General features: G+C 43.7%; 1 protein-coding gene across 1 annotated transcript in view; it reads left to right on the forward strand.

Moving 5' to 3' along the window:
- The window catches only part of srgap2 (SLIT-ROBO Rho GTPase activating protein 2), a gene marked incomplete in the record, with an annotated part of 51540 nt that extends 42168 nt beyond the window's left edge, over positions 1 to 9372 (forward strand). Inside the window, 13 exon segments of the mRNA XM_035662159.1 lie at positions 316 to 343; positions 612 to 642; positions 1395 to 1455; positions 1683 to 1760; positions 1882 to 2016; positions 2113 to 2218; positions 3824 to 4048; positions 5137 to 5216; positions 5558 to 5756; positions 6122 to 6259; positions 6533 to 6786; positions 6913 to 7025; positions 7116 to 9372. Of these exon segments, the coding sequence (XP_035518052.1) occupies positions 316 to 343; positions 612 to 642; positions 1395 to 1455; positions 1683 to 1760; positions 1882 to 2016; positions 2113 to 2218; positions 3824 to 4048; positions 5137 to 5216; positions 5558 to 5756; positions 6122 to 6259; positions 6533 to 6786; positions 6913 to 7025; positions 7116 to 7682 (2015 nt within the window).
- Between the last annotated feature and the right edge of the window lie 879 nt (positions 9373 to 10251).

Genomic DNA, 10251 nt, shown 5'->3' on the forward strand with positions numbered 1-10251 from the left:
ACAATCTGTGTGCGTGTGTGTGTGTATGAGTGGAGGGCTAGGTCACGGTGACAGTGACCATATGTGGATGCAGCTGTGTGTTCAAGTGTGTGTGGGTGGGTGTCCTAAGGGCCAAATGTGTCTGCATTTCCTTTACCTTACAGGAAAACCTCTCCTGATTTGTGTGTGCACAGCTTAAGTGGGAAGTTTGTTTCCCTGTTTCTGTCCTTCTGAAGCTGTTTCCTCATGTGTCCTGCTCCTACTATAACTATCTATCTCTCTCTCTTTCTGTTTTCTTCTCCCCCCTCCTCCTCTTCCTGTTTCTCCCTCCTTTAGGTCAGAAGACTGACTGTTGCCTTGCCAGGTAGGTGTGGTGAAGGAAGGAAATATGCTCTCACACACACACACACACACACACACTTGGATATACCATAGCAACGTTTAAGCTTGATTTCTTGGCAACCAGGGGTATTATTTTCCCCGTCACTGTTTATAGATATTCTCAACACATGTGCATATGTGTCTGTGTATACAAATAGAGCGTTACAAGAGTTGTGAGTATAAATAGACTTTCTCGGGAGACATAATGACAGAGTGCATTTTCTTTCTCTCCCATCTCTCCCTCTGTGTAGTGGACGGAGGAACTCGTCGGTACGGAAGCAGGTAATTATCTGCGAGTCTGTGTATGTTTGTTTCTGATTGGCTATCAGCCTCCCAGTTTGCTGCTGAAGCTTCGTTATTTAACTCAAGCCACATGTTTTCTCACAGTATCCTCCTCCCCACAGGACGTAAGGACACCTAGAGGTTGAGCACTTTGGTTATTATCACATGACTCAGATTAATAGAGCCCAATACACAAATATAAACATGTATATCTACAGTTAAATCCACACAGTCTGTTAGTGTACTGTCATGCAATCTGCAACACACTTTACTGATCAAAAGCAACTGTTCCAATGGGGACTCTCGTGTTTGTGGCTCCCCCTTGTGGATGGATTGTGCTTTGGCCGTCAGCTCTCACTTTACAGAGGAATCAATTGATTGTTCATTCATTTCAAATGATAGTCAGGTTCAGTAAAATATATAAAAACCACAGTGGGATTCACATAACAATGGGTAGATATATATATATATATATATATTGTCCAGTATGGCTCCGCAGCCTTCTGCTCCCAGAGATTTCTGGAGACCTACAACAAACAAAGGGAAAAGGAAAAAGCGCTGTCTCCTAGCAACAGCTGGGTACTGCGCCCACCTTCTCCCCCGACACATAAATGTGTGCACCGATGCATGTGCGTGTGCAGACGTGTGTGCGGAAATCCTCCTGACAAGAAGTGCGCTGTGTGTTTTATTTCCACACCGGTCTCCTGTCCTGTCTTCCTCTATCGGGAGTAATTCTTCTCCCCCTATTTTAGGACTCTGGTGAAACCATTCCTCTGATGGTCGAGAGCTGCATCCGCTTCATCAGTCGCCATGGTGAGTGAAATCCTCCAGTGTAGTGATAGGTCTAGCATCAGCTTTTCCCGTGCACTCATTGGTTGCATTGTTATGTCAAGTGTGATTGGTTCGGGATAAAATTAAACTGGGAATTTTACCAGGACTTCCTGACATGGAACTACAAAAATGCAAAATCCCCAGAGCTGGAAAATCCTGAAAATGAAATAAAGGTTTTATTTTAATTTAATGTGTTTATGTGTGTGTAGGTCTGCAGCATGAGGGCATCTTCAGAGTGTCAGGCTCTCAGGTGGAAGTCAATGACATCAAAAATGCCTTTGAGAGAGGTAAGAGCATCATCAAGCAAGAAACCTGAGCATTTTAACCATTATTTCCCACTGTTTTATTGTCTTTTCTCACCCTCTCCATCCTCCTTCCTTTTCTCTCCCACTTCTTGTCCGGATATAGGTGAGGATCCGCTGGCAGGGGACCAGAATGACCACGACATGGACTCCATTGCTGGCGTCCTGAAGCTCTACTTTAGAGGACTGGACCACGCCCTCTTCCCTAAGGAAGTCTTCCATGACCTCATATCCTGTGTCTGTAAGTCTCTCATCCTTTGGTCTGTTTGGGAGTGTGTATTTATGTGCTTGATTCCATGAATAATCTTCTGGGCGTTATTACTGTGATATTTTCCAGCGATGGAGAGCCTCCAGGAGCGGGCAGTCCACATTAAGAAAGTTCTGCAATCTTTGCCGAGCAAAACCCTCATCATTATGAGATACCTGTTCTCCTTCCTCAACCAGTGAGTAGCAGAACACACACTCTCTCACACACACACACACTATACATACTATACAATAAACCAACACCACTGTGATGCTGTTATGTCAAACTACGATATAAACTTAAACAAAAGTAGATTATCGCACACTCAGGCTTGTGTCAGTATTTTTCAAATGTTCATATTTATTTAAATCCCACATAAAATTGTGTTAACAATGCATTTAGTTTCATCTGGTTTGCTTTACAATGATCTCACTCAAAGAGCATTGCATAGTCTCAGCTGAGCACTCAGCCAACATCAATTTCTACTCTGTGCATGTCATAGGGTGTATGGTTAAAAAGGCACACTTACCACTGAGAATAGAATGTAGTATAATTAGAGACGACTGCCCCACTCCTAGAACTTTTCAATTAATGCTAAAACTTGTCACAATAAGATACCACTCTCAAAGTCAGTCACTTTCAATATAAATCACACAAAACATCTTAGTATATGAAAGTCAACTGACAATTCAATCACCATAAACCACAAAAAATAACCATTAGTTGAATTGGTCATATAAAAGAGCTTAGCGAGAAGAGAATCAAATGCGGTACAAGAAACAGCTCATTGTTTCACTAAATCCATACCATACTGAAACTTCCTGTGTCCAAGATCAGTACAGTGATGAATTAGGATGATAAGGAGCACAAAACCTGAAACTTGTGCAGCAGTTCATAAAAGTGATGGGGCTTGATAAGCTGCTTTTCAGCATCCTGTTTCTCTTCCGATCTGCTAACGTTACCCCATACACCCTCATAAACGCCATAAATAAACAGAATGAGGTTAAAAGACCTTCATTTGTCCTTCTCACACCAAATCTAAACATCCGTTAATCTTTGTGGAAAGTCAAGTATGGACCCTAATGAAAGTCCAAAGTGCAAAGAATATTTCTGCCTCATCAATAAACAAGGAACTGGAAGCGTCCCTCCTTAAGGAATGATTTTATTTTCCACTTCAGGTCAGGTTTATTTGTATAGCCCAGTATTGCAAACAGTGTCTCAACTGACTCACAAAAGCCACAACACCGAATCGCTTGACAAAGACAAGAACAAACTCGGCATAGGTGGATGAGGGAGAATTTGAAGAATCCATCGCAAACCATCCTTGAAAACCATGACAAAGCCTTTCGGTAAAGGGAGGCAGTAAAATGGAGTGAAAGACGAAAACAAATGCGCTGTCGGAGACCTGATATTTGAGACTCCTGGGTAAACCAAGTGGTCCCAGACAGCTCATGTGAAGACAGAAGGGGAGCTCCTTCTTTTGCTGAAGTGATTTACAGTCACCCCAATGCTTCTGTTTCTTGTCAGACACTGAAACACACACACCATCAGACCCTCCATCTCCACAGTGTGCAAATGAAGTGATGTATTGATGCAAGCCTGAGTTTGTGTTTATTGTTGGACCTTGTGCAATCTCACATACACAGATATGCACTCACAGTTTATCCACAGGCAGGGGGTGATGTAGGCTATATATTACATGTCATGGTTGTTTGTGCGTGTAGGCAGTCTTGTGTATATTACATGTTTAAGAAAGAAGGGTGAGGTAATAACCTCTAAATGACTCTGCTTTCCCTTCCAGCTTGTCTCAATACAGCGAGGACAACATGATGGACCCCTACAACCTGGCCATCTGTTTCGGTCCCACCCTGATGTCTGTACCCGAGGGCCACGACCAGGTCTCTTGCCAGGCCCACGTCAATGAGCTCATTAAAACAATCATCATCCACCATGACACCATCTTTCCCGGACTGCAGGACCTGAAAGGCCCCATCTACACCGTCCCTGGAGCTGGAGATGACTTCTGGTGAGGGTTTGGGGGACAAGAGTCCTGTCCTATTGTTATCTAACTAGAGGGGAGATGATGAGGAGGCCAAAAAAGGGGAGGGTGGTTGATTTAGGGGCTGCCGTGGAGTGATTGGGGGGGTCAGTCTGTCTGCTCCACTCAAGGCCAGGGGGGCCATGAGGATCAGCTTACGCTCCATCACACATGAGATTAAAGTACCGCCTGACCACATCAGCCTGGGAGAGCACGGCCTTCACACACACCACAATACGCACAAGGGCCAACTTTCAATTTTACTGTAATGACAAGCCTCAGCACTAGTTATTATGATTACTGCCATTCAGTGCAGTTGTTTAGACTGCAAGTCACGCTGAAGGAGCAGCTCTTAGTCTCTACTGGACTAAGTGTAGACAGAAAATATGGCTTGGCTTTAATGCGTCCAGGGCCATAGCTACCATTAAGGTCATGTAATCAATACTGTGCTTCTTCTGGTTAAAGCATGTGTACAGTGGGAATTTAACTGGTTGTTTCAGACTCTATAGATTCCTTATATCAAGATTTGGCTACTTTTAAGCCTGCAAAATAAATTAATACATTTTTAAATTGACCATTTTTCCTCCAAAATGTTACTCCTGGCAGTGTAGGGTTATGAAAACATGTAATATATGTAATAAAATGTGTAAAACCACATTTCATTATGTGCATTTATTGATAACTCTATATTCCTGGCAGTAAAAAGAATTTTTAGAAATGTAATGAAATATAATTGAGCAGCAGGGGAAAAAAACTCCAAAGTGAGTTTTCTGAGGAGGGACGGGGGATTCTTTGGTGTGACTTCAGACTCATGACCTTAGTAAAATCCTGGCTACTGCTCTGGATACACCTTGTGCCTAAAATCTAAGCAGAGACAGACAGCACATTTTGAAGAAAGAGTGTTATTTCAAGGAGTGTACAAGTTTCCAGCGTGGTTATAATCTCAACACTAAGCAATGAGCTTATGTGATTTAATAGAGGAATATGAGGTCAGGATGTGAGTCATCAACACATGTCAGTCTGAGTCTTTTGTAGTTATGTCCTCTAACCTCATCTGCCCTCTGTGTCCACATTAGTGACAGTCCACACTGTGAGCCCCCCCTTGTGGAAGAGCCTGCACCTGATACCGTCTCCGTCATCCACAACAGCGAAGATGGTGATTAACACAGACACACACACACACACACACACACACACACACATACATGCACTTGAATATACTCTTTTCACCAGTTTATGAGATCTCTTCCTGCTTTTCTCACCAGTTACTTCAGCTCTAACCATTTAAACCAGCTCACATTCTCCTCCCAGTAACCTGTTACTTAAGCGGCTTTGTCACTGCTCAGCAATTTTAACATTTGTGCAGTCACCGAATACAGCAGCACTAACCTGCTATGCACTAATCTGGCTTCCCTTCTCCTTTCTTTCTCCCGTTTGTTTCTGCCCCCCCGCTTCTCCGTCACTCCCTGTGTCTGTCCACCATCCTCTGAACTTCAGGCTCCTTGGCTGTTTCAGAGTCTGACCCATTCGAAGCCATTGCTCGGTTCGACTACTCCGGCCGGACTAGTCGGGAGCTGTCATTCAAGAAGGGTGCGTCTCTGCTTCTGTACCAGCGAGCCTCTGACGACTGGTGGGAGGGACGGCATAATGGAGTGGATGGACTGGTGCCGCACCAGTACATCGTGGTCCAAGAAATGTAAGATCTTATAAATATCTGGCTTAATAAACAGAATAACATATTAATTAAGAGATTACAGTACAAAACCTGTGTTTTATTCTCCTGTGCCTGTTGTGAATATTGATAAACACAGAGCTTTCTACAAGAAACACAGAAAGTAGTTCACTGGAAATCCCCGTAGTTAAGGAAGTTGATCTGCGACGATACGTAGCAACCTGCGTATCAGCTTTCCTGTCAACTTTACGTGCTGTATTTGTGTGCACAAAGTCAGCTTTGCCTTTCAGAAGTAATGTACAATTGTCAGAGAAAGTTTCTACTCTGATGGCTTGGTGCAATATAGAGCAACGGAAAATGATTTATACACTATTTCTTGATTTCTTCAGGCCTGACGGGGGCAGGGGAAGTCCAAAGCTTGATGTGGACAGCCGAGACCTGCTGGAGGAGAGGGTGTCAACTAGAGGCAGCGCTGCCTCTCCTACTGGAGCTCATGTGGCTGACATCTACTTGGCCAACCTGAACAAGTATGTCTCATGAATATTTACTGTATATCAAAGATTCTCATTTGCAACTTTAGTTTTGAGTCAATAAATGAGTTGTGTGGAAATAAACAAACAAATAAAACACTTTTCTTTTTCAGAAACTGAAGATTTTAAAGTTTCTTCTTTATGATTTTGGCTTTTATTGTTGTTGTTTTTTTCTAAATGTTGTGCCTTGAGTTGGCTGACTGGAACTGAATCACAAAAAAGAACAGAAAAGTACAGTTAAAATGTAACTAAAATATTTATCTAATTCAGGATGAGGAAACGTCCGGAGTCCGGGAGCATCCGAAGAACATTCCGGGGCTCAGAGAGCGAGAGTACTAGTCCAGGAGCCAGCAGTGGAGGAGGCGGTGGAGGAGGAGGCGGAGGAGGAGGGAGGAGGGAGGAGGCGGAGAGTGTGAGAACAGTTTCTTCCTGTTGGTGGGGGGTCTGTGAGAAAAGCGGAAAGGGCCTGTCAGCGCAGCAGCTCGTTCTCAACTCAGGTCAACGACATACTCTCTATCAGACAACCTGGTGGACTATGGAGAGATGATCGGAGAAAAATCCTCTCGGGGCGTCGTATGAAGCCGTAGTGATATGGACGTGTTGTGGGTTGGTGAGGTGGAAGCATTTAATTGTGGGCGTTACGAACATTTAGGTGGAAAGTCCACAGTTACGCAAGACAACTACAGCAGGGCGCTCTAAGAGCTTCAGCAACCACAGACCACTGGACCCGGAGGTTATAGCCCAGGTGGAGCACAGCTCACAGGTACAGATCAGTTACATCAACATCTGCTACTACTGGGCATTTGTATGGACAACCTAATATTTAATTGAATGTGCGCCTCTCGTGTTGCAGGACATTGAGGCTACCATGACTTCTGCCCTGAGCGAGCTCAGTAAGTTGGAGAGACAGAGCAGCTCGAAACATACACACACCCCTGACGTGGTCCTGGACACACTGGAGCAGCTGAAAGGTGTGGGTGGCGGTGGAGGAGGAGGAGGAGCCTCGGAGCCCTCCAGTCCACTCCACTCCCGTCTGTTACGGGACAGCGAGGGGAGTTCCTCACACACCCACCCACTTCAGCGCAGCGCCTCTTCCGCCAGCGACGTGCCCTCCTCCTTCCGCCCGGTCAAGAGCCAGCCGCGGAGCCCCCTGCCCTCTGCCACATCCCCCTCACTCTCTTCTTCCTCCCTCTCCTCATCTGTACCTTCCTTTAGAGAGCTGCGCCCCCCAGCGACAAGGCCCAAGCCGGTGGTTTTCCCAAAGAGCGGAGGAGGAAGCGGCAGTCCAGCCATGGGTTCCCCGACCTCTACTGTACCCCCTACACCTCCTCCTCCACCCACAGGCCACACACATTCACTCCCTCACACCCCTCCTCCTCCACCTCCACCCCAGTCTAGCGATAAATCCTGCCCAGCTTAGGACCTCTCAGTCTGATCCATGATACTGATTCTTGCAAACACTTCAATTCTTACAGCTCTTCTATCAGGTGCAGAAAGCACTTTTTTTTGGTTTGACATAAGACCTAACCCACTACTCATGTGTAGCATTCACTTCTTGGTGTCCAGGCGAGTTCTTAATACACTGTGTTCCCTTGAGCGTGTCAAGAGTTATCTCTGCCCTCTCCTGGCAGCTCTGCTCACAAAAGTCAGCTATTACAGGGCGTAGATGAGTGAACACCTTCGAAAGACACTTTTCTTTGCCACCACAGAGATTGCAGGGATCACTGGATTTTTAAAATCTTGTACAAGGGAACAGGACTCAGGATGGACACCTACAGACGTACAGCTTACATACACTAGTTTGTGTGTTTGAAATTGTGTTTGAGTGGGCGTGCGAGTGTTACTTGCCTTTACACACAGATCTAAGTGAGGAACAAAAAGCACTGTTTGATTTTTGTATAGTAGACATGACAGTTTTTTTTTTTTGTTTTTCTTTTTTTCTTTTTAATGACCCATGACTAGCGGACTGGAAGGGAGTGTTTGATTCCTGATAATAGACTGTGAAATGCTAAGCTCTCATTCTGTGTAGAAATGAAACTCACTGACTTGCTGCTTCAGAAGTGGAAGACTGCAGATAAAGGTGGGCTTTTGGTTGATGATGAAAGGAAAGAAAACTGGGCCAAATATCAGTGTAAGTCATGTGATCAAGAGCTTTATTTTATCTCTTCCTCCAGTGTTTGATATGTTGGTGATTTATTTTTTAATTTTTATTATTATTATTGTTCAGTACTAGTACCACAAAAGGAGCATAGCAGGAGCAGTGTTCTCCAAAATAAAACAACAGTAATTCTAAATTCAAATATAGCAATAAAAATAATGAAAGCTGGTAGTTTGAGGCATTATGCTGCTTCCCTCCTGCAGCTCTATTATGTATGTAGAGGACCACTGAAACCCAGCATTTTTATAGGTAATGTTGGACTGTACTCACACACGCGCACATTTTCTCCAGATGTGTGTGTGGTTGTGTTTTGTGGCAGCTAAACGCCTTTCAGGTTTTCCTTGCATGCTGGGGCCATAGACAGCAGCTTTGATGGCGAGCTGGCTGATTGCATCAGTTTCTATATCTGCAGTACCAGCTACAGGACATCTTCAAACAAAGTTACAGCTTGCTCCTTTAACTATATACTTCAGACTTAACAGTAAAAGGGTTTTATTATTCTAATGGTGTGTATGTATGTGTAATAATCATGATGATAACTGGAAGCATGGAGCTGAGGATCCTCCTAAGTGTGTTTAGATAGAAGCACAACCAACCACCTCATCCAATGCGTTCTTAAGCAAAGTTTGCTTTATTTTTTTTTTTTTGTTTCCAGTTGTTTATTAATGCGCAGAATCTGTAATGGTAAAATGTTGAACTGTGTAGCTGTCCGGGTGTGTGCACGTGTGTGTGTGTGTGCCTGTGTGAGCATGCGTGGATGTATAGAGTATGTATGCACCTCACCTCACCCCACCCCCGCCCCCCACCCATCATAAAGGGATGCCACCCGACAGCAACTGTCTGGAGACACGCAAGAAAACACACCTCTCCCGTGTTTCTGGAGTACCAGCAGCCTTCCTGCTGAATAAATATGGACTGTGTACATGTGACCAGATTTAAAAAAAAAAAAAAAGTCTGCAGGGATACATGAAACGTTGTCTCGTCTTCAGTTGCTGCTGTAACATCGCCAGTGGCAGACCAGCTTCAAGTGGAAAGAGGATGAGAAAACCCAAATCCAAGGACTTCAACTTTTTTTTTTAATATTATTTGCTAATATGTACCTTTGCAAAATTACATTTGATGATGAATTAAGAAATATGTGAATAATTTTTCAAACACTGACTTCAAAAGTGGACACATACCATTCAGGGTAAACTGAATAAAGCCTTTTTTGTTGTATTTCACCTTCTTGCAAAAGTATTGAACTAATATTACATACAGTCGGTTTTCCTCATATCCCCCTTCTCCCAGAAATACAGGACATACTGTAGTCCTGTATGCTCTCTACCAGGTAATGGATTATAATTGTTAAGGTTTTTTTTTTATTATCTCTGTATACTATTTGTGTATTACCTGGTGTATTTGTGTTGCTCTTACCTCATCGTGACAACTGGGAGGAGTGTGATTGTGTGTGTGTTTGTGGTGAGAGATGAACTTGCCTTATCGACACACACACTGTCACAGATATGCATGTTGTTGGTTGGTGTGTTTTGTCCTGGCTGTGCTGTTAAGGGGAGCTGGGACCCTCTTTGATCTCAAATCAATCATTGTGCACTTGAACAACTTGGCTTGAGTGTGGACTAACTGTGTGGGGATGATTTGTCAGAATTGAATCTTGTTAAATATGCATTTTTGTGTCCATTTGAAAACAGCAGAACTAAAAAAAAAAGACCGTAATGTCAAATCTATTTATAGTTGTCTCTGTATTACTGGAGAATCCTGTGTTCAGATGTACTTTGTATATACAATGTTGTACATTACAGAGGTACACTCTTTTTTGGTACAATATTGT

The sequence above is a fragment of the Morone saxatilis genome, unplaced genomic scaffold (assembly GCF_004916995.1).
Source record: "Morone saxatilis isolate NCDOM2014 unplaced genomic scaffold, NCSU_SB_2.0 Contig18, whole genome shotgun sequence".
In the NCBI taxonomy this organism is placed as follows: domain Eukaryota; kingdom Metazoa; phylum Chordata; class Actinopteri; family Moronidae; genus Morone; species Morone saxatilis.